The following is a 23,548-nucleotide window of genomic DNA, read 5'->3' as shown; positions in this document are numbered from 1 at the left end:
GTGTGTGTATCTCTCTCCGTGTGTGTGTATCTCTCTCCGTGTGTGTCTCTCTCTCCATGTGTGTGTATCTCTCTCCATGTGTGTCTCTCTCTCTCCATGTGTGTCTCTCTCTCTCCATGTGTGTGTATCTCTCTCCATGTGTGTGCAATCTCTCTCTCCGTGTGTGTATCTCTCTCCATGTGTGTGTATCTCTCTCCGTGTGTGTATCTCTCTCCACTTGTGTGTGTCTTCTCTCTCCGTGTGTGTGTATCTCTCTCCGTGTGTGTCTCTCTCTCCATGTGTGTGTATCTCTCTCCATGTGTGTCTCTCTCTCTCCATGTGTGTCTCTCTCTCTCCATGTGTGTATCTCTCTCCATGTGTGTGTATCTCTCTCCGTGTGTGTGTCTCTCTCCATGTGTGTGTATCTCTCTCCGTGTGTGTGTCTCTCTCTCCGTGTGTGTCTCTCTCTCCATGTGTGTGTATCTCTCTCCATGTGTGTCTCTCTCTCTCCATGTGTGTCTCTCTTTCTCCATGTGTGTGTATCTCTCTCCATGTGTGTGCATCTCTCTCCGTGTGTGTATCTCTCTCCATGTGTGTGTATCTCTCTCCGTGTGTGTATCTCTCTCCATGTGTGTGTATCTCTCTCCGTGTGTGTGTATCTCTCTCCGTGTGTGTCTCTCTCTCCATGTGTGTGTATCTCTCTCCATGTGTGTCTCTCTCTCTCCATGTGTGTCTCTCTCTCTCCATGTGTGTCTCTCTCTCTCCATGTGTGTGTATCTCTCTCCATGTGTGTGCATCTCTCTCCGTGTGTGTATCTCTCTCCATGTGTGTGTATCTCTCTCCGTGTGTGTATCTCTCTCCATGTGTGTGCATCTCTCTCCGTGTGTGTCTCTCTCTCTCCATGTGTGTGTCTCTCTCTCCATGTGTGTATCTCTCTCCATGTGTGTGCATCTCTCTCCGTGTGTGTCTCTCTCTCTCCATGTGTGTGTCTCTCTCTCCGTGTGTGTCTCTCTCTCTCCATGTGTGTGTGTCTCTCTCGCTCTCTGTGTCTCTCTCTTTCTCTCTCTGTGTCTCTCTGTGAGGGTCTCTCTTAATCTCTGTGTGTCTCTCACTCTGTGTGTTTATCTCTCTCCGTGTATCTCTCTGTGTGTCTCTGTGTGTGTGTGTGTGTGTGTGTGTGTGTGTGTGTGTGTGTGTGTGTGTGTGTGTGTGTGTGTGTGTGTGTGTGTGTGTGTGTGTGTGTGTGTCTCTCTATGTGTCTCTTCAATTCTGATCTTTTGTCTATTTATTGGCAAAAGAGCTGATCTGATTGGTCAAAATACCAATTAGTGGGGGGTGGGAATCAGATTTGGGTTTAAGGCTAATATATACTGCTCAAAAAAATTAAGGGAACACTAAAATAACACATCCTAGCTCTGAATGAATGAAATAATCTTATTAAATACTTTTTTCTTTACATAGTTGAATGTGCTGACAACAAAATCACAAAAAAATAATCAATGGAAATCCAATTTATCAACCCATGGAGGTCTGGATTTGGAGTCACACTCAAAATTAAAGTGGAAAACCACACTACAGGCTGATCCAACTTTGATGTAATGTCCTTAAAACAAGTCAAAATGAGGCTCAGTAGTGTGTGTGGCCTCCACGTGCCTGTATGACCTCCCTACAACGCCTGGGCATGCTCCTGATGAGTTGGCGGATGGTCTCCTGAGGGATCTCCTCCCAAACCTGGACTAAAGCATCCGCCAACTCCTGGACAGTCTGTGGTGCAACGTGGCGTTGGTGGATGGAGCGAGACATGATGTCCCAGATGTGCTCAATTGGATTCAGGTCTGGGGAATGGGCGGGCCAGTCCATAGCATCAATGCCTTCCTCTTGCAGGAAATGCTGACACACTCCAGCCACATGAGGTCTATCATTGTCTTGCATTAGGAGGAACCCAGGGCAAACCGCACCAGCACATGGACTCACAAGGGGTCTGAGGATCTCATCTCGGTACCTAATGGCAGTCAGGCTACCTCTGGCGAGCACACCATGACTGACCCACCGCCAAATCGGTCATGCTGGAGGATGTTGCAGGCAGCAGAACGTTCTCCACGGCGTTTCCAGACTCTGTCAAGTCTGTCACATGTGCTCAGTGTGAACCTGCTTTCATCTGTGAAGAGCACAGGGCACCAGTGGCGAATTTGCCAATCTTGGTGTTCTCTGGCAAATGCCAAACGTCCTGCACGGTGTTGGGCTGTAAACACAACCCCCACCTGTGGACGTCGGGCCCTCATTCATACCGCCCTCATGGAGTCTGTTTCTGACCGTTTGAGCAGACACATGCACATTTGTGGCCTGCTGGAGGTCATTTTGCAGGGCTCTGGCAGTGCTCCTCCTGCTCCTCCTTGCACAAAGGCGGAGGTAGCGGTCCTGCTGCTGGGTTGTTGCCCTCCTACGGCCTCCTCCACATCTCCTGATGTACTGGCCTGTCTCCTGGTAGCGCCTCCATGCTCTGGACACTACGCTGACAGACACAGCAAACCTTCTTGCCACAGCTCGCATTGATGTGCCATCCTGGATGAGCTGCACTACCTGAGCCACTTGTGTGGGTTGTAGACTCCGTCTCATGCTACCACTAGAGTGAAAGCACCGCCAGCATTCAAAAGTGACCAAAACATCAGCTAGGAAGCATAGAAACTGAGAAGTGGTCTGTGGTCCCCACCTGCAGAACCACTCCTTTATTGGGGGTGTCTTGCTAATTGCCTATAATTTCCACTTGTTGTCTATTCCATTTGCACAACAGCATGTGAAATGTATTGTCAATCAGTGTTGCTTCCTAAGTGGACAGTTTGATTTCACAGAAGTGTGATTGACTTGGAGTTACATTGTGTTGTTTAAGTGTTCCCTTTATTTTTTTGAGCAGTGTACTATTAATCTGTGACAGTTCCTTGTCCACAAACTGCTACAGTTCATCAAGCGCATTGACCACAGGAGGTTGGTGGCACCTTAATTGGGGAGGACAGGCTCGTGGTAATGGCTATAGTGGAATCAGTGGAATGGTATCAAACACATGGTTTCCATGGTTTCCAGGTGTTTGATACCACTCCATTAGCACCGTTCCAGACATTATTATGAGCCCTCCTCCCCTCAGCAGCCTCCACTGGCATTGACAGCATATCATCCTATAGGGTGGTTAAGAAGCATAAATCCCACCTAACACCTTCTTATCCGTTTCTTCAGTACTGTAACACATAGGATGAAACACAAATAACACCCTATTCCCTATGTAGTGCACTACTTTTGACCAGGGCCCTCTGGACCAAAGCAGTGCACAATATAGGGAATAGGGTGGGATTTGGGATGCAAATATGTACTGACAAACTCAAGTCCCAGCTCCTCTCTGGAGTCCACAGCAACCACCCAGTGGTCTCCGGGTGATCTTTAGAAACAGGTGGTTCTCTAGCCTCATTTACAAATGAAAAGACTGAGAAAATGGATCAACACTAAATGTTTTGCAATAACAAACACACCACATCTCCAATTGAAAGGCCTACTTTAGGAATTCCTGCAGCATGACACACTACAATGAGGACGGGCCTGGTTGGTAGAATCGAACCAGAGACTTGTAGACTAGACGAACGAACATGAGAGAGAGGGTGTTGTAAAGAGTGGAGGGGTAGCTAGGATATAGAAAAGAGTAGGATAAGTGGCCTGCTCCTCTTTCTTGAATTGTAATGACTTAAAAGTTACTCACACACACACACACACACACACACACACACACACACACACACACACACACACACTCACACACACACACACACACACACACACACACTCACACACACACACACACACACACACACACACACACACACACACACACACACACACACACACACACACACACAGAGGTACCTTTAAGCATACTATCAATAGTGGGTTAAAGAGCAGGAAGGAGGGGTTTCTGGGTTAAGGAGCAGGGTGGGTTGGGGTCTGGGTTAAGGAGCAGGGTGGGTTGGGGTCTGGGTTAAGGAGCAGGGGGTTGGGGTCTGGGGTAAGGAGCAGGGGGTTGGGTCTGGGTTAAGGAGCAGGGTGGGTTGGGGTCTGGGTTAAGGAGCAGGGTGGGTTGGGGTCTGGGTTAAGGAGCAGGGTGGGTTGGGGTCTGGGTTAAGGAGCAGGGTGGGTTGGGGTCTGGGTTAAGGAGCAGGGTGGGTTGGGGTCTGGGTTAAGGAGCAGGGTGGGTTGGGGTCTGGGTTAAGGAGCAGGGTGGGTTGGGGTCTGGGTTAAGGAGCAGGAAGGGGGAGTCTGGGTTAAGGAGCAGGGTGGGTTGGGGCCTGGGTTAAGGAGCAGGAAGGGGGGATCTGGGTTAAGGAGCAGGGTGGGTTGGGGTCTGGGTTAAGGAGCAGGGTGGGTTGGGGTCTGGGTTAAGGAGCAGGGTGGGGTGGGATCTGGGTTAAGGAGCAGGGTGGGTTGGGGTCTGGGTTAAGGAGCAGGGTGGGGTGGGGTGGGGTCTGGGTTAAGGAGCAGGGTGGGTTGGGTTGGGGTCTGGGTTAAGGAGCAGGGTAGGGTGGGGTCTGGGTTAAGGAGCAGGGTGGGGTGGGTTGGGGTCTAATGAGGTGAGGTGTCTTTTACCCCCTCCAACAGGAGTCTGTGTGTGACTCCAACAGGAGTCTGTGTGTGACTCCACCAGACCCCTATACATTTGGAGAGGAAAAAAGGGGCACAGTGAGTTGTGTTCCACGTAGCTCCCCCTCCGACCAGGATAAGAGGTACAACCCACAGGTTGTTACGGCCAGATGGAGAGACCTACTACTGTGTCCATGGGGGATAACACTAGGGGATTGGGGATAACACTAGGGGACTGGGGGATAACACTAGGGGATTGGGGATAACACTAGGGGATTGGGGGATAACACTAGGGGATTGGGGGATAACACTAGGGGATTGGGGGATAACACTAGGGGACTGGGGGATAACACTAGGGGACTGGGGGATAACACTAGGGGATTGGGGGATAACACTAGGGGACTGGGGGATAACACTAGGGGACTGGGGGATAACACTAGGGGACTGGGGGATAACACTGGGGGACTGGGGGATAACACTAGGGGACTGGGGGATAACACTAGGGGATTGGGGGATAACACTAGGGGACTGGGGGATAACACTGGGGGATTGGGGGATAACACTAGGGGACTGGGGGATAACACTGGGGGACTGGGGGATAACACTAGGGGATTGGGGGATAACACTAGGGGACTGGGGGATAACACTAGGGGACTGGGGGATAACACTAGGGGACTGGGGGATAACACTAGGGGACTGGGGGATAACACTAGGGGATTGGGGATAACACTAGGGGATTGGGAATAACACTAGGGGATTGGGGGATAACACTAGGGGATTGGGGATAACACTAGGGGATTGGGGGATAACACTAGGGGACTGGGGGATAACACTAGGGGATTGGGGGATAACACTAGGGGATTGGGGGATAACACTAGGGGACTGGGGGATAACACTAGGGGACTTGGGGATAACACTAGGGGATTGGGGGATAACACTAGGGGATTGGGGATAACACTAGGGGACTGGGGGATAACACTGGGGACTGGGGGATAACACTAGGGGACTGGGGGATAACACTAGGGGACTGGGGGATAACACTAGGGGACTGGGGGATAACACTAGGGGACTGGGGGATAACACTAGGGGACTGGGGGATAACACTAGGGGATTGGGGGATAACACTAGGGGATTGGGGGATAACACTAAGGGATTGGGGGATAACACTAGGGGATTGGGGGATAACACTAGGGGACTGGGGGATAACACTAGGGGATTGGGGATAACACTAGGGGATTGGGGATAACACTAGGGGATTGGGGGATAACACTAGGGGATTGGGGGATAACACTAGGGGATTGGGGATAACACTAAGGGATTGGGAATAACACTAGGGGATTGGGGATAACACTGGTAATTTGTATGATCAACAGTGCTGAAATACTTATTTTGCTTCATTGATGTTCCTGTATCACTGAAATAATATCTGCAGTGCAGCAACTGCAAAACTGCAAAACACATTGAAAATGACCGATATTGTCTGTTTTATAGGCTTGTGGCATGGTAAATTCGGTCTGCCCCAGGAAAATGTGATGCAAGACAGATGTGTGTGGTCTCTTCCTTCAGAGTACAACTCAGAACAGTGTGTGTGTGTGTGTGTGTGTGTGTGTGTGTGTGTGTGTGTGTGTGTGTGTGTGTGTGTGCTGTTGTGCTTGTATAGGGAATGGATTTTAGTTCACAGGAAGGTCATGGCTGAGAGTGGGGTGTAGTGACCAAACGATCCGCTCATCAGAAACCGTAGCATAACAATCGTGGCCCATCAGGCAAAATAAAGAGACCTCAGGATTGTTGGAACCTTCCCAGAAGGCTCCAGATGTAACGCCACTTCCCTGTCGCTCTGCTCTAACGTCAACTGTTACTGAAACATGATACTGTGTCTTAATGGTCAGCATGAGTTGATAAAATGACTTTGAACACAAGTCTATATGCTCCTTCAACAGTGAATGAGCTACAATCAAGTCGAGAGGAGAAGAGATCCCTGCAGTTCTATCAAAGCGATGTCAATAGCTTTTAGACTTTACAAGTGCAACTTAAAACATGTGGTGGTGTGGTGATGCCCTCATACAAGTACTTGGGAGTATGGCTAGATGGTACAGTGTCCTCTCAGCACATATCAAAGCTGCAGGCTAAAGTTAAATCTAGACTTGGTTTCCTCTATTGTAATCCCTCCTCTTTCACCCCAGCTGACAAACTATAACCATCCTACCCATGCTAGATTACGGAGACATAATTTATAGATCGGCAGGTAAGGGTGCTCTCGAGCGGCTAGATGTTCTTTACCATTCGGCCATCAGATTTGCCACCAACGCTCCTTATAGGACACATCACTGCACTCTATACTCCTCTGTAAACTGGTCATCTCTGTGTACCTGAGGCAAGACCCACTGGTTGATGCTTATTTATAAAACCCTCTTGTTCTTAACTGACTTGCCTAGTTCAATAAAGGTTAAATAAAAAATAAAAAAATAACCTAAGTCTCTAATAATTTCTCTTACTTTTGACGATAGGGACACTCAATACCAGTCTATTAACTGGCTAAAGTTAGCACTAAAAGCATATGACCTTCAGTTCCTTCAGTGCAGTAGAAGATCAGTAGTGGATCAGTAGAGAATCAGTAGAGGATCTATAGAGGATCAGTAGTGGATCAGTAGAGGATCAGTAGATGATCAGTAGAGGATCAGTAGATGAGGATCGGCAATAGATCAGTAGTGGATCAGTAGAGAATCAGTAGAGGATCAGAAGAGGATCAGTAGTGGATCAGTAGTGGATCGGTAATAGATCAGTAGACGATGAGTAGTAGATCAGTAGAGGTTCAGTAGAGGATCAGTAGAGGGTCAGTAGACGATGAGTAGTAGATCAGTAGAGGTTCAGTAGTAGATCAGTAGACGATCAGTAGACGATGAGTAGTAGATCAGTAAAGGTTCAGTAGAGGATCAGTAGAGGGTCAGTCGAGGATCAGTAGTAGATCGGTAATAGATCAGTAGTGGATCAGTAGTAGATCAGTAGTGGATCAGTAGTGGATCAGTAGAGGATCAGTAGACGATCAGTAGACCAGTAGAGGTTCAGTAGAGGATCAGTAGAGGGTCAGTCGAGGATCAGTAGTGGATCGGTAATAGATCAGTAGTGGATCAGTAGTAGATCAGTAGTAGATCAGTGGAGGATCAGTAGTAGATCAGTAGTGGATCAGTAGTAGATCAGTAGTGGATCAGTAGTAGATCAGTAGTGGATCAGTAGTAGATCAGTGGAGGATCAGTAGTAGATCAGTAGTGGATCAGTAGTAGATCAGTAGTAGATCAGTAGTAGATCAGTAGTAGATCAGTAGTGGATCAGTAGTAGATCAGTAGTAGATCAGTAGTAGATCAGTAGTGGATCAGTAGTGGATCAGTAGAGAATCAGTAGTAGATCAGTAGTAGATCAGTAGAGGATCAGTAGTAGATCAGTAGTGGATCAGTAGTAGATCAGTAGTAGATCAGTAGAGGATCAGTAGTAGATCAGTAGTGGATCAGTAGTAGATCAGTAGTAGATCAGTAGTGGATCAGTAGTAGATCAGTAGTGGATCAGTAGTAGATCAGTAGTAGATCAGTAGTGGATCAGTAGTAGATCAGTAGTAGATCAGTAGTAGATCAGTAGTAGATCAGTAGTAGATCAGTAGTGGATCAGTAGTAGATCAGTAGTAGATCAGTAGTGGATCAGTAGTGGATCAGTAGTAGATCAGTAGTAGATCAGTAGTGGATCAGTAGTAATCGTTTTCTTTTGGCCCTCCTTAGCTACTGCTGCTTGTTCAAATATTCCACTCTCCAGTCTTGTTTGGAGTCCGTTTAGGAAGTTGATAAATGAGTGTGTGTGTGTGTGTGTGTGTGTGTGTGTGTGTGTGTGTGTGTGTGTGTGCGTTTCACCCCGCTGTGCTTTTCCACATTAACCAAACATCACATATTGGAGGCGCACCCCACCACCAACCAGCACACACGTAACAACATCGGAATAGTTCCCATGCCTGATTTTAGTTTACATTCCTTTTGTTGTTGTCAGTGTCATTTTTAATGTTACACACCCCCCCATAAACATTACCACTTACCTTTCTACTCTACTCATGTGGAAGAGTTAGGTTACTGTACAATTGTCCCAATAAAAAGTCTCATCAATGTAACATGTAAAAGCACAGATATTGAGTTGATATAGTCCCTGATATTGTAAAAGGATGGTCTTCTACCAGTATATTGTGATATCTATGCTTTTCTGTCATTTATTAACTTTTTATCTGTTGATTTGTGAATGCTGTACATGCTAGCTAGTTAATGTACATTTCTCTGTGCATGTCGTCATTGGGCTAGCATGGCTATTCATATCCCCTTTCGTTGTTAATTTGTACTTTACAGAGGTAATGGCCTATAAGGGCAGCATTTGTTTATGGACGTTTTTCCTGTCATTATCAGGTACCGTATGTCATGTGTTTTTTATGAAGATATTTTACTGACTGTTAGCTGTTTGCAAGTGCACATCACGTCACTGTACAGAATGCCTGGCAGCCATTGAGACAGTTGGCTAGCCTAGGCCCATAGGCTACACTGTACATTTCTACTTCATAATGTAAATAGCATTTACATTACATTGTTGTCTTTCATGAGATTAGTGTTACATGGCCCTGCCTACTGTAACCATGTGGAAGAGAGGAATTGGCATATAAGTATTAGTGTTTATTACCACAGTATTAAAGTGTTTATTACCACAGTATTACAGTGTTTATTACCACAATATTAGTGTTTATTACCACAGTATTAGTGTTTATTACCACAGCATTAGTGTTTATTACCACAGTATTAGTGTTGATTACCACAGTATTACAGGGTTTATACTACATTATTACAGTGTTTATTACCACAGTATTAAAGTGTTTATTACCACAGTATTACAGTGTTTATTACCACAATATTAGTGTTTATTACCACAGTATTAGTGTTTATAACCACAGTATTAGTGTTTATTACCACAGTATTACAGTGTATCTTACCACAGTATTAGTGTTTAGTACCACAGTAGTAGTGTTTATTACCACAGTATTAGTGTTGATTACCACAGTATTACAGGGTTTATACTACATTATTACAGTGTTTATAACCACAGTATTAGTGTTTATTACCATAGTATTAATGTTCATTACCACAGTATTAGTGTTTATTAATAACATTTATAATCTTAGAGTCACCCTGACCCAGGCAGGGTCCACAGAATGAGGCACACTTCAGCCTCCTCCTCCCCCCCCCCCCCCCCTCTCCCCCATGCTCCATCACAAGGCTGGAGGTGCACAGAGCTCCACTTTCAACGATTCATTTTCAAACATAATTGAATCAACGCTCTTGACATATGGGTGAGGTAGCTGCCCCTGCTGTGGTTCCTAGCTACATGCAGATACTTTACCCATACTGCTTAATCAAGCAAGAGGAGGAGGGGCAGTATTCTATGGTGAAGAGAGATGGAAATAGGGAGGGAGGTAGTGACTGCTGCTGGGTATCAAATGATACCCACTCCCACCACCGTTCAAAAAACACAAAAACTGCCATCTCTGTGATAAATCTAATCAGCGCCCAGATGAGCTTATTTCCTTACATCCACTGCCACTCATTGGGCATTCTCTATTGGGTTTTGGAGACAGCACATTGGCCCTCTGTGATGGTACTGATTGGGAGGCGGTCTCTTTGTCCGGTACTCCATCATTCCTCGCCCTGTGAGGCCTCTCTCCAGCAGACATCCATCCCAGTCTGACCATGAGGCACTCTAGCACCTTATCAATGACAGCCTGTTTATGGCCCTGTCCCCTTTGTGTGCTGTGACATTAAGGGGAAGCTACAGAGGCAGAGCAGGACAGGCAGTAAAACAGCTTCCGCCCAGTGAATCACATTCACATCCACACACAGGCTGCTGTGCTGAAAGCCGTCCCAGGCAATAACATAAAAGCAAACAAACAAAGAAGCCAAACCAACAAAAGACACCGTGTGCAACTACGGCAACAAATTAGACCCAAGTCTGCCCAAAACATGGTGGAAAGTGGCTTTACTGAAAATGGACGCAGACGCTGGGGTTCAACACTCTTAATACAAGTGCTTTGGTTTCAAATAAGAGTGGAGAAAACAACATTTGTTTTCTGCCTGCAAGTGCAAATGATTCTACACTGAAACCTCCAAATGTCTGCTTGACGATGGAAAAAAACATTACTGTTCCAAGGCCGGTAGACAGGGCTTAATAGAGAAGAAGCATTATTAAACCAAGAAGAAGAAGCATTATTAAACCAAGAGGAAGAAGCATTATTAAACCAAGAAGAAGAAGCATTATTAAACCAAGAAGAAGGAGCAGGTGTATGCTGAATGGATACAAATCAAATCAAATCAAGCTTTATTTTACAGCACATTTCAGACATGGAATGCAACAAAGTGTGCTTCACAGGAAAAAACGAATAAAAACAATGAAAATGGAAACATTTACTACACAACAAACATAAGAGGATAAAAAACTAAAGAATAAGAATAAAAACTGAATGACTAAAAAGCACCCTAAGGAAAGGCAAATCTAAAAAGGTGTGTTTTAAGATCACTATTTAAAATGTCCACCGTTTTGGACACCCTCAGGGTCTCTGGCAGGCTATTCCAGAGGCTGGGGGCACAGTAACTAAACGTTCTCTCTCCATGCCTTGGTCCTAGGCTTTGGGATAGTTAAAAGGCCAGTGCCAGAGGACCTGAGGGACCTACTGGGTACATAACTTAAAAGCATATCTGACATGTATTGGGGCGCACATCTGACCATAATTCTATCCTGCTTACAAGCAAAAATTAGAGCAGGAAGCTCCAGTGACTAGATCAATAAATAAGTGGTCAGATGAAGCAGATGCTAAGCTATAGGACTGTTTTGCTAGCACAGACTGGAATATGTTCCGGGATTCCTCCAATGGCATTGAGGAGTACACCACATCAGTCACTGGCTTCATCAATAAGTGCATCGATGACATCATCCTCATAGTGACCGTACGTACATACCCCAACCAGAAGCCATGGATTACAGGCAACATCCGCACTGAGCTAAAGGCTAGAGCTGCCGCTTTCAAGGAGCGGGACTCTAACCCGGAAGCTTATAAGAAATCCCATTACGCCCTCCGACGAACCATCAAACAGGTGTGACGTAGAAGCATCAATACAGGACTAAGATCGAATCGTACTAACCCGGCTCTGACACTCGTTGGATGTGGCAGGGCTTGCAAACCATTACAGACTACAAAGGGAAGCACAGCTGAGAGCTGCCCGGTGACACGAGCCTACCAGACGAGCTAAACTACTTCTATGCTCGCTTCGAGGCAAATAACACTGAAACATGCATGAGAGCACCAGCTTTTTTCCGTACTGGTCCCCCGTGGGAATCGAACCCATATCACTCACGTCTGTAGCCATGAAGTACTTTGAAAGGCTGGTCATGGCTCACATCAACACCATCATCCCAGAAACCCAAGACCCACTCCAATTTACATACCGCCCCAACAGATCCACAGATTATGCAATCTCTATTGCACTCCACACTGCCCTTTCCCACCTGGACAAAAGGAACACCTATGTGAGAATGCTATTCATTGACTACAGCTCAGCGTTCAACACCATAGTGCCCTCAAAGCTCATCAATAAGCTAAGGACCCTGGGACTAAACACCTCCCTCTGCAACTGGATCCTGGACTTCCTGACGGGCCACCCCCAGGTGGTAAGGGTAGGTAACAACACATCCACCACACTGATCCTCAACATAGGGGCCCTTCAGGGGTGTGTGCTCAGTCCCCTCCTGTAATCCCTGTTCACTCATGACTGCACGGCCAGGCACGACTCCAACACCATCATTAAATTTGCCGATGACACAACAGTGGTAGGCCTGATCACCGACAATGACAAGACAGCCTATAGGGAGGAGGTCAGAGACATGGCCATGTGGTTCCAGGACAACAACCTCTCCCTCAACGTGAACAAGACAAATGAGATGATTGTGGACTACAGGAAAAAGAGGACAGAGCACGACCCCCATTCTCATCGACGTGGCTGCAGTGGAGCAGGTTGAGAGCTTCAAGTTCCTTGGTGTCCACATCACCAACAAACTAACATGGTCCAAGCACACCAAGACAGTCATAAAGAGGGCACGACAAAACCTATTCCCCCTCTGGAGACTGAAAAGATTTGGCATGTGTCCTCAGATCCTCAAAAGGTTCTACAGCTGCACCATCAAGAGCATTCTGACTAGTTGCATCACTGCCTGGTATGGCAACTGCTCGGCCTCTGACTGCAAGGCACTACAGAGGGTAGTGCGAACTTCCCAGTACATCACTGGGGCCAAGCTTCCTGCCATCCAGGCCCTCTATACCAGGCGGTGTCAGAGGAAGGCCCTAAAAATTGTCAAAGACTTCAGCCACCCAAGTCATAGACTGGTCTCTCTGCTACTGCATGGCAAGCGGTACCTGAGTGCCAAGTTTAGGTCCAAGAGGCTTCTAAATAGCTTCTACCCCCAAGCCATAAGACCCCTGAACACCTAATCAACCCAGACTATTTGCATTGCACCCCCCCCCCCCCCACATCTTTTACACCACTGCTACTCTCTGTTGTTATCATCTATGCATAGTCACTTTAATAACTCTACATACATGTACATATTACCTCAACTAACCGGTGCCCCCGCACATTGACTCTGTACCGGTACCCCCCTGTATATAGTCTCGCTATTGTTGTTTTACTGCTGCTCTTTAATTACTTGTTACTTTTATTTGTTATTCTTATCTGTATTTTTTTTAATTGCATTGTTGGTTAGGGGCTCGTAAATAAGCATGGCACATGTGACTAATAACATTTTATCATTATTTTATTTTATTTTATTTGTTGACCCGGATCACTAGTTGCTGAGGAAAAGTAGGAGGTCAAAAGGGGGGTAAGTTTAACCGGTGTGAAATGGCTAGCTAGTTAGCGAGGTGCGTGCTAATAGCAATTAAATCGGTGACGTCACTCGCTCTGAGATCTTGAAGTAGTTGTTTCCCTTGCTCTGCAAGGGCTGTGGCTTTTGTGGAGCGATGGGTAACAATGCTTCGTGGGAGGCAGTTGTTGATGTGTGCAGAGGGTCTCTGGTTTGAGCCCAGATAGGGGCGAGGAGAGGGACGGAAGCAAAACTGTTACATGGGCACGTGCCCAGGGGCCATAAGCTCCAGAGGGCCCACATTAATTTTGTTAGTCACTCTCACTCAGATATCATTACCCTGGCATAAGTGATGGCAAAGTTGGTAGAATAGTAGAAATTGTAGAAATCTCCGCTCCATGGCAAAATCTGTAGAATTGCAGAAATCTTGCTTTATAACTGCAACATTTTCTCTACACCCCATGGCAAAATCTGTAGAATTGCAGAATTGTTTTATTTATTTTTTATCTCCGCTGTCAAGAAGAGGGCCACTAATATTTTTTACCCCAACCAAATCTCGCTTAGGACCGCTAAAAGGGCCAAGATTATGACTGAGTGTAAAATGAGTCTATGCAGCCTTTATGAGCGGGTCCCAGCTCATGCACACCATGTCTGGTGGTTCCCCGCTGATTGTTGTTTTATTTCAATGGAAAAGAGAGGTAACACACAAAGCACAGTGACCACACTGAAGAGCCAGAGAGTAACCATGGAAGCGTTTGTCTCACTAGTCAATGGGTTACCCCGCCATTCATTTTGTCATTTCACTGATTCAATATTTAGGCTTTTAAAAATATATTAGCCACTCCGAGGGGATTTTTGGCACCGTGCAAAAATAAATTAGTAATGGCTCAATCATTTTTCATTTTGTTTAGTGTTAAACAATTCCTCTGCATGATGAGGACGATGAGGGGCACACAACAAATATCTCCAAACCTCCACTTATTAGCCTATTATAGTTTCATATACCTCTGACATATCTGATTATTATTAGGCAAAAAAAACTGTTTTGTTATAACTGGATGAATTGGAGCCACTGCAATACTCTATAAAATGAATTGCCCAAAATAATGAAAGGTGCATGCAAAGCGTATCAAGCAAACAAACTTTTTATTAGACTAATGATTGTCACAAATAAACTTGCTCTATAATGTGTTCAAACACCTGTTCAATAAATGATTAAATGTATCCAGACTTACCTGACACTTTGCTGGTTATCAGTCCAGGATAAATTATAGAAATACCGCTATTGGTGAGTATATCATCGATAACTCCTATCAATAATCTTCTGAACGTTTTTCTCAGATGATAATCTTGGTCAATGAATGCATCTTGATACTCGTAGCCTACTCCAATTCTTGGGGCGTTCCTGACAGCTGTCTCTACCCCCAGCGAACACAAAAAGCACGTCACATTCGGGGCGGACTATGGGAAATAAACTAACGGTATTTCCTATGTGGATAAAACGTAGACTAAAGCCAGATAACGTTTTTTCAAACCAGCTGACTGCTCGAGGGTTCGCTGGGAGAAAGAAGCTGCGCAGCCATGTCGTTCAGCTTCATGCGTGCCTAAACAAAACTACTATGTGGACTTGTCGAGGGAAGGCAAGATTTGCTAATCGCATTTGCATCAGGGAGCCCGACAGAGGCAGCGGGCAGCTCCACCCAGCGAACCGTTGTTCTTACACCCAGCTATTCAGATAGGCCTAGTAGCTAGTAGAGGTAGGTAGGTGAATGATCAAAATAACATGAAGTTCATCACCACACCATAAAGAAAAAGGATCAAATTAGGCTACGCAATACTGATGCGTAGCTTTATTTGTCTCATATATTTTTTTTAACTATTCACCAAGAAACATCTTAGTTGTTCTTAGTTGTTTAGATTTGTGTATTGTTGTGTATTATTAAATACTTCTGCACTGTTGGAGCAACGGCCGCAAGTATTTCGCTACACCTGGAATAATATCTGCTAAATATGTGTATGTGACCAATAACATTTTATTTGTTCTTATAGCCTAGACCACAATTGACGCGCATTATAAAATGATTATCAAGACTCCAATTTTAGTCACTTGTTAATTTATTCTGAGTAGGCTAATTTGTATGACATTTTAAATACCATAGATAAGAAATACTACAGCAAAAATAATAGGCTTATCAATTAAAGTTTTCAATTATGCCATTTGGCCTCTGTAGGGCCCTTATCCATGTGGCCTCTGATAAAGGAACTGCACTTGCGCCATCCAGTGGTCAGTGCAAGAATTTGAGTTCCTAGCCATTTACGTCATCGCGTTAGTATTCTGTTGACGTGGACTACTGGCGTGTTCGCTGTGAACAACATTAGTGGAAACGGCGGTTTGCCTTCAAAATAATAGTCCCCCATCGAAACTGACACAGACTGATAAAAATAGTGAAAACCTGCCACAATTGGACTAGATAATGCTAAACAGGGTTGGAATTTTGTTATATAAATTCAACAAAAGAAAGTTATTAGTAAAAAATAAATGTAAAAGTACAAATCAGTTAAAATCGCACTGTGGCTGTATTTGAATTCAGCATTGCATTGGGGGGGCATACTTATAAGCACTGTACAGCCTTACACAGGGATTCTCAAATTCGGTCCTGGGACCCCAAGTGGTGTACGTTTTGATTTTTGCCCTAGCTCTACACAGCTGATTCAAATAATGAACTCATAAAGCTTTGCTTATTTGAATCAGCTGTGTAGTGGTAGGGCAAAAAAACTAAAGGTGCACCCCTTGGGGTCCCCGGGAACGAGTTTGGGAAGCCTATGGATTGTGCACCCATGAAATGGGGTATCAGTCTACTCAGTGACACCCACAGAACACAACTATGTAGAGTTTACACAAATATTAGTGTCTTTGCTCTTATTGCAAGACTTTGACTGTGGGAAATCATCTTTCCTGTAAGACCATTGTATGTATTGGACATTCATATTGAACTATACATCCTGACCTATGGATTGTGCACCCCTGAAATGGGGTATCCGCCTACTCAGTGACACTCACAGAACACAACTGTGAAGAGTTTACACAAGTATTAGCATCATAGCTCTTATTACTGGACTCTGAAACCACTGTAAAATGTGCAATAAGTGACTTCCCACGGTCAAAGTCCTACAATAAGAGCTAAGATATTAATATTTGTGTATTTGTGTACAGATAGTTGTGTTCTGTGGGTGTCACTGAATAGGCTGATAATCCATAGGTCAGGCCGTATATTGTGATATGAATGTTGAATACACATAGGTTAACATAGCTTAATCTTGCTCATTTTACAGCGTTTTAAGAGTCCCGCAATAAGAGCTACGATGATAATATTTGTGTAACTCTTCACAGTTGTGTTCTATGAGTGTCACTGAGTAGGCGGATACCCCATTTCAGGGGTGCACAATCCATAGGTTTGGCTGTACAGTGCACATACAGTGCCTTTAGAAAGCATTCATACCCCTTTTTGTTGTGGTACAGCCTGAATTCATCTACATACAATACACCATAATGACAAAGCGAAAAGTTTTTTTTAGCAAATGTATTGAAAATGAAATACAGAAATATCTCATTTACATAAGTATTCACAACCCTGAGTCAATACATGTTGCAATCACCTTTGTCAGCGATTACAGTTGTGAGTCTTTCTGGGTAAGTTTCTAAGAGCTTTGCATACCTGAATTGTACTATATTTGACCATCATTATTTTAGATTTTGTATTCTTCAAGCTCATTTGAGTTGGTTGTTGATCATTGCACGATAGCCATTTTCAAGTCTTAGATTTTCAAGCCAATTTATGTCAAAACTGTAACTAGGCCACTCGGGAACATTCAATGTCATCTTGGTAAGCAAATCCATTGTATATTTGGCCTTGTGTTTTAGGTTATTGTCCTGCTGAAAGGTGAATTTGTCTCCCAGTGTCAGTTGGAAAGCAGACTGAAGTGCCTTAGTGCCTTGTTGCAAACAGGATGCATGTTTTGGAATATTTTTTAATTCTGTACAGGCTTCCTTTTTTCACTCTGTCAATTAGGTTAGTATTGTGGAATAACAACAATGCTGTTAACCATGTTAAACACTATTATTGCACACAGAGTGAGTAAATGCAACTTATGTGACTTGTTAAGCACATTTTTACTCCTTATTAAGGCTTGCCATAACATAGGGGTTGAATACTTATTGACTCAACATTTTTATTATTTTTTACAAAATTTTAATCTAAAAACATAATTCCACTTTGACATTATGGGGTATTGTGTGTAGGCCAGTGACACAACGTCTCAATGTTATCAATTTTAAATTCAGGGAGTAACACAACAAAATGTGGAAAAAGTCACAGGGTATTAACACTTTCTGAAGTATTTGTGTGGCTCAGTTTGCAGAGCATGGTGCTTGCAATGCAAAGGTTGTGGGTTTGATTCCAACTGGGGACCAGTATGAAAGATGTATGCACTCATCTTACTCTGGATAAGAGTGTCTACTAAAATGTAAATGAAGGCACTGTAATTATGCCCCCAGTGCAATTTTGAATTCAAGTACATCAACAATGTGATTTCAAAGGATTTTTTATGAACTAATAATTGTAACATTCCAACCTTGTTTAACATTATCTAGTTCAATTGTTGCATGTTTTCACTATATCCGTTTGCTACCGAGTAGCGTAGCGGTCTAAGGCACTGCATCTCAGTGCTAGAGGTATCACTACTGACCCTGGTTTGATTCCAGGCTGTATCACAACCGGCCATTATTGGGAGTCCCATAGGGCGGCGCACAATTGGCCCAGCGTCGTGCAGGTTAGGCCGTCATTGTAAATAAGAATTTGTTCTTAACTGACTTGCCTGGTTAAATATAAGTAAATACAATTGCATCAGTTTCAATGGGGGACTTTTATTTTTTAAAGATAACTGCCGATTACACAATTGTTGCTCACGACACGCTGGTGGCGTTCGTTTGTTTCGACAGTAGTAGCCAATTATGTATTTGATAGTAGCCAGAGGAAGAATGGAAATGGCTTAGGTCGTCGAAGAACATTGCTCATGTTTTCAGGTAAAGTATTGGTGCTTCATGACTTTTTAATTCGCTAAATGTAACACGAACCTTTCCACGCAACAATAATCGTCAATGTACTATAGATAGCTATCTAACTAAGGCACGTTAACTGGAAAAAAAAACTGGGTAGAGATGCTAGCAAAGGTTAGCTAGCCCTCCTTTAGTTGCCAGCCAAGCTAACTATCTTAGCGTTAGTTATGTATTTGGCACCTGCCTCAATCAGTTGGGTTACAAAGTGATTGTTTGCTTGGGTTTCAGGTGTAGATAACGTTAGTTTATCGTGGGAACACAGTCGCTAGCTGTTTGCCCGCATAGTGTTAGTTTACGATTAGCCAGTGCGGTATCTCCGTGCTGCTGTATAAATTGGCATAAGTTATTAGTGGAAGTGAATTACGTTAGTCTGCTTCTTTCGCATGACAGTTACAGTGGCGAGGAAACGAGTTCACTATTAATTCCATGTTAAGGGTTCACGCAAGCATCATTTTAAACTTTGTTTTACTATTGACAGATAAAACTGATTTCGGGATTGTATGTCGATTCGCTCTCCTTAAATATAGGTCGTCTGATTAAACAATTCGGTGACAAAGGAATAAATCAAACTTTTCGCTGCCAGCTTCTGATATCTAAAAACGAGTCTCCTGAATTAGCCTATAGTGCACTAGGCCAGAGCTCATTTCCCCCGGGTTTCAAGTCATGGCTAGACCCAACCAGAAAACAGAATAGTTTTTATGCACTGATATCAGGAGATGACAGCGAAACGTTTGATTAAACAATTCAGAGACAAACGAAGCAGCTAATGGGGATCCATAATACATACGATACAAGATTACTTGTATTTAATGAAAACGAATCGATCCAGCTTTTATCAAAACAATGCCAGAAGGATATTTTTGTTGTTGTTGTTGTGCATTTTGGCTAACTTTAACCCTTTTCCTAATCTGCTACGAAAAGTTAAATCGGACGTTAATTTGACAAAAGCTGGATCTCTTCTAGCCATGATCTGGGTTCCCTTGGCTAAACTAGCTGGCTAGCAGAAATACGCTAGTTTTCGTATATATATTGCCAAACTTCATAAATACTGTACCCTCAACTTCAAAACTCCTTTGCTATTTAGAAAGAAACTTTTAAAAATGGTTTTATTTTGTTGAATAGTTGTGACTGTTTTGAGATACAGTATCTGTCATGAGACGACTGTGGTGAAAGATATTATTGCTACTTAACGCAGATCCGAGTTCAGTTTTGAGGTCCACCGGTGTCATTGGTGTCGGCTTAGCTGGACTATTCTGACTGGTCTTGGAACTGTGACAACAGGCAGCCTCTCCCCGCCTGGCTCGATGGGATATGTAGTGATTTTGCCAACACAGCCAGATATGTACCCAGTCTTGTACCCTTTAATTATCGTATTGTACCAATGTTTGTCCTCTGTAGTTGCGTGACTTTCTTTGTTTGCTGAAATCTATACTTTTTCAATAAACGTTAATCAAATACAACCACCGACTGTTTGCTTATTGATGTTGCTCTAAAATGGCAATTAAGTGCACATTTGCATGTACCAATTGAATCTCAACAAGGAAACCAAAGTATTGACCTTGGGCGAATCTATGTACTCCGAGTTAGATTCCAAAGTCTGGTCTCTTCACCATGGAGTGGAATTTAGTCCTCTACATCAGCAGCAGACGTTCCTCTGAATGTCAAATGGAAAAAAACTGCTACATTAGCTAGCCACAGATTATATAAACAAGGACCTTGATTACATTGCAGTCACTGGGGCATCTATCTTATCAGTCAGTATCACTGGCTGAACGTACAAGACAGGTGCAGTGATGGACTTTAGCTAGTCAGTTAAGTTTAATCGCCCCTATGAAGATCCATTCAACTGGAAGAGTTGGACTAAATGCTCTGCGCCTCACATGCTAGAGGCTTCAAAACGTGCCAATGCATGCTATATTGAATGTAATGTGTAGGCTAGCTGCAGCTTTCAAAACAAGCTGAAACCTGACAAACGTGGTTTACTCCTTTGTTGAAAGAACTGACAGCTGTTGACAGTGATGCCAATGTTCCCTGTACATCTTTGAAAATCTGGAAGTTTCCTTTGGGGAAATATCAAACGGGTGAAACTTGACCTCAACCCCATACATTAGGTATCATTTTTAATGACACAATAACTCTTGTATAACTTTCAATTACAATGTCTTGCTCCTCTGTTTAGAGTGAAAAATGACTGGGAGAAGCACGCACTATGGTTTCCAGTCGGCCACGACGGTGCAGCCTGCCAATGGAGCACACGCCTACCTATTTGGGAACAGCTCTGAGAATGATCTCTCGGAGGAGGATGGTGAGAGCTACGAGCTGCGCTCCCGAGGCCGGGACAGGCTGCGCAGGAGCACCTCCAGGGAGAAGTTGGACGACATTGTCCACCTGGTCCGAGACATCAAAGAAGGGGACACTCTGAATAGCTTCTCGCTGCAGTACCACTGCTCAGTAAGTCAACCCTAATCCCTGTTTTACTCTCTAATGACAAAGCCCTGACAGACAGACCAGCTTTGACTTTTCACACCACTTTTTTTGCTACACAAGTAAAGTGAATTTTTTTTGTTTTGTCTGTGTGCCGTAGGTGGCGGACATCAAGAGGGCCAACAACCTGTTGACAGAGCAGGACTTCTTTGCGCTGAGATCCATCAAGATCCCTGTGAAACGCTTCAGTGTGCTGACAGAGACCCACAGCATCGCGCCTCTCAAATCTGCCTCCCCCACAGGCCCCCGACGTTTCCCCCAGCCCCCTATCTCCACAGAGATCTCCACAGACTCCTCCTCATCCACAGACAGCGTGGGCAGCTTCCTGCAGGAGAAGGACAAGGACATCGAGCTGCTAGTCAAGTCCTCCGGCACCTCCAGAAGCAGCCTGAACGAGGTGGTCTCCTCCCTGACCCTCCAGCAGCCCTTACTACTGGGGGAGCCTGACTTCAAGCCTGTCTTCAGGAAAGACCCCTACCATGGGGCGGACTGGGGCATGAGGTGGTGGACGGCGGTGGCCATCATGGTGGTGGTTGGCATCATCACACCAGTGTTCTACCTGCTGTATTATGAGGTACTGATGAAGGCGGACGTTAGCCACCACACCACCACGCTGTCGACCAATCCTAAGGGCGTGCAGCATGCCCAGATTCCTGAGCATGTGGAAATCAACGGAAAGCCCAACTCAGGACCTCAGGCTGGAAACATACCCAAAACAAACTCACAGAGACACAATGAGGTGGATGACCACCCAGGTCCCAAGAAAGAGAAAACGTAGTGAGGGATTTAGACAAACTGAAGGAGCTGGAGGTATCTGAGCAGTTATGAAAAAAGTGATTATCCAAGCTCTCTGAGAATTACTTTATGGGGAACTGAATCCATTGGGAAATTATGGTGAGGGGAAAATGAGGACAATCTGTTGAATTCTTTCAGTGCACATGCAGTATGTACGTTTTTAAAACATGTTTTTAAAGCAAGTTTTTTTGCACAGTGGGACCCAACTGCTTATTCTGTCCCTCTTGTCAGCTGATGGGACTAGTTCCACCATGACACTGTCTGAAGTGAGGTTTGTTCTTGGTCAAAACAGTACTGATTGCTGCCACTTGTCACTTAAAATAAGTAATTTATCTGTGGAATATTAGTCTTATTCCAATATCAGTATTGAAGTTAGTCTAAAATGTGATGCAAATTTTCTTGAACATTGTTTGGATATTTTTGCTTGTCTGGGAAGAACTATGTTTAGATTCCCACAACCTTCATTTCTACTAAGGGCAAGGGTGACGAAACGGGAAATGCACAATGTTGCCCAACACTAGCTCGGTATATTCCAGTGAAATGTTATATTTATAAACTGGTTGCCAACGTAATTAGAGCAGTAAAAATACATGTTTAGTCATACCCGTGGTATACGGTCTGATATACTACGGCTTTCAGCCAATCAGCATTCAGGGCTCAAACCAGCCGGTTTATGATGTAGTTTATTTTCCTCATCACTAGTGTTATGAACAGTATGTGCCTTCAACCTGTGGAACACTAAGGCTGCATAGACACAGGCAGCCGAATAATTTTTTTTCCCATTAATTGGTCCAATTTGTGAAAAAAAAACTCCAGAATTGGGCTGCTCGTGTAAATGCAGCCTTACAGGCTGAAAAAGTATATTTTGAATAAATTATTGATGCTATGACTTGAGTGTGTTCATGTTGGTTTTTGTTTTGTAAAATTCTCATTTGTTTATACAAAGATCTACTTATTCTAATACAAACTCACTTCCACCACACACGTCTTGATGATTCTCTCATTGTACATATCGTTTCATCAAACAAAATGTGTAAACTTGCTGACAGTGTTTGTCATATAGCCAATGGCTATTTGGTCAAAGATAAACCATAACTTTCAGGAAAAACATACATTTGGAAGAATGACATTCAGCCAGTATCCATTAACATGCAGTCGGAGATTAAATATGAGGCTTCATCCATGGCATCACTGCACCAACATCATCATCTTCAAAATAGCTGGCAATGTCATTTTCCTACAAAAAGGTAACTGTTAAACTGGGCATTTCTCCATTAAACTTAATTGGTGTGTGTGAATATTATGTGCATGCATAAGTAGCTATCCAATGCCTCATATTTCACATTGTGATCTTCCAGCATTACAAATACATGCCATTTATCATCCCCAGAAACTGAGATGCCTCAGTACCAAATGCAGTAATTGTATGGAAGTGTGCAGGCGAACAACTTGTATCTATTTGAAATCCAATACATTGTGTGATAGAAGTTGACTACTAAGGTGAATAAGATCAAATTGGGCTTTCTGTTACAATGAGGGGGAGAATTACCTCTTCCAACTCCTCCAATTTCTTCCTCTAGTCATTTTTTTCCTTCTCTTCATTTCATTTTGCATCATTTTTTTCAACTTCCTGAA

The 23,548-nt window shown here is 44.0% G+C and overlaps 2 protein-coding genes across 2 annotated transcripts in view; one reads left to right on the top strand and one right to left on the bottom strand.

The window, feature by feature from the left end:
- The window catches only part of LOC115165095 (adhesion G-protein coupled receptor V1), a 244,458-nt gene extending 228,617 nt beyond the window's left edge, over nucleotides 1-15,841 (bottom strand). Inside the window, exons 1-3 of the mRNA XM_029718130.1 lie at nucleotides 15,837-15,841; nucleotides 5,576-5,699; nucleotides 4,927-5,325 (exon numbers count right to left, since the gene is read on the bottom strand). Of these exons, the coding sequence (XP_029573990.1) occupies nucleotides 4,927-5,325; nucleotides 5,576-5,699; nucleotides 15,837-15,841 (528 nt within the window). The remainder of the gene's footprint in view (nucleotides 1-4,926; nucleotides 5,326-5,575; nucleotides 5,700-15,836) is intronic.
- Nucleotides 15,842-18,457: 2,616 nt separating this feature from the next.
- LOC115164944 (lysM and putative peptidoglycan-binding domain-containing protein 3) lies at nucleotides 18,458-22,893 on the top strand. Its single transcript, XM_029717880.1, has 3 exons — nucleotides 18,458-18,601; nucleotides 20,814-21,085; nucleotides 21,219-22,893. The coding sequence occupies exons 2-3, from the start codon at nucleotides 20,822-20,824 to the stop codon at nucleotides 21,894-21,896; spliced, it is 942 nt and encodes a 313-aa protein (XP_029573740.1). The 5' UTR covers nucleotides 18,458-18,601; nucleotides 20,814-20,821; the 3' UTR covers nucleotides 21,897-22,893.
- Nucleotides 22,894-23,548: the final 655 nt, after the last annotated feature.

The sequence above is a fragment of the Salmo trutta genome, chromosome 27, assembly GCF_901001165.1.
Source record: "Salmo trutta chromosome 27, fSalTru1.1, whole genome shotgun sequence".
NCBI classification, from domain to species: domain Eukaryota; kingdom Metazoa; phylum Chordata; class Actinopteri; order Salmoniformes; family Salmonidae; genus Salmo; species Salmo trutta.
Note: the sequence above shows the minus strand (reverse complement) of the source record. Positions and strands in the feature narration are given on the sequence as shown.

Excerpts from the sequence above, each read along its gene's own strand:
- LOC115164944 (XM_029717880.1), top strand. The coding sequence starts at position 20,822 with ATGACTGGGAGAAGCACGCACTATGGTTTCCAGTCGGCCACGACGGTG. Across the intron at positions 21,086-21,218 it reads CGCTGCAGTACCACTGCTCA|GTGGCGGACATCAAGAGGGC; the intron begins GTAAGTCAACCC and ends TGTGTGCCGTAG.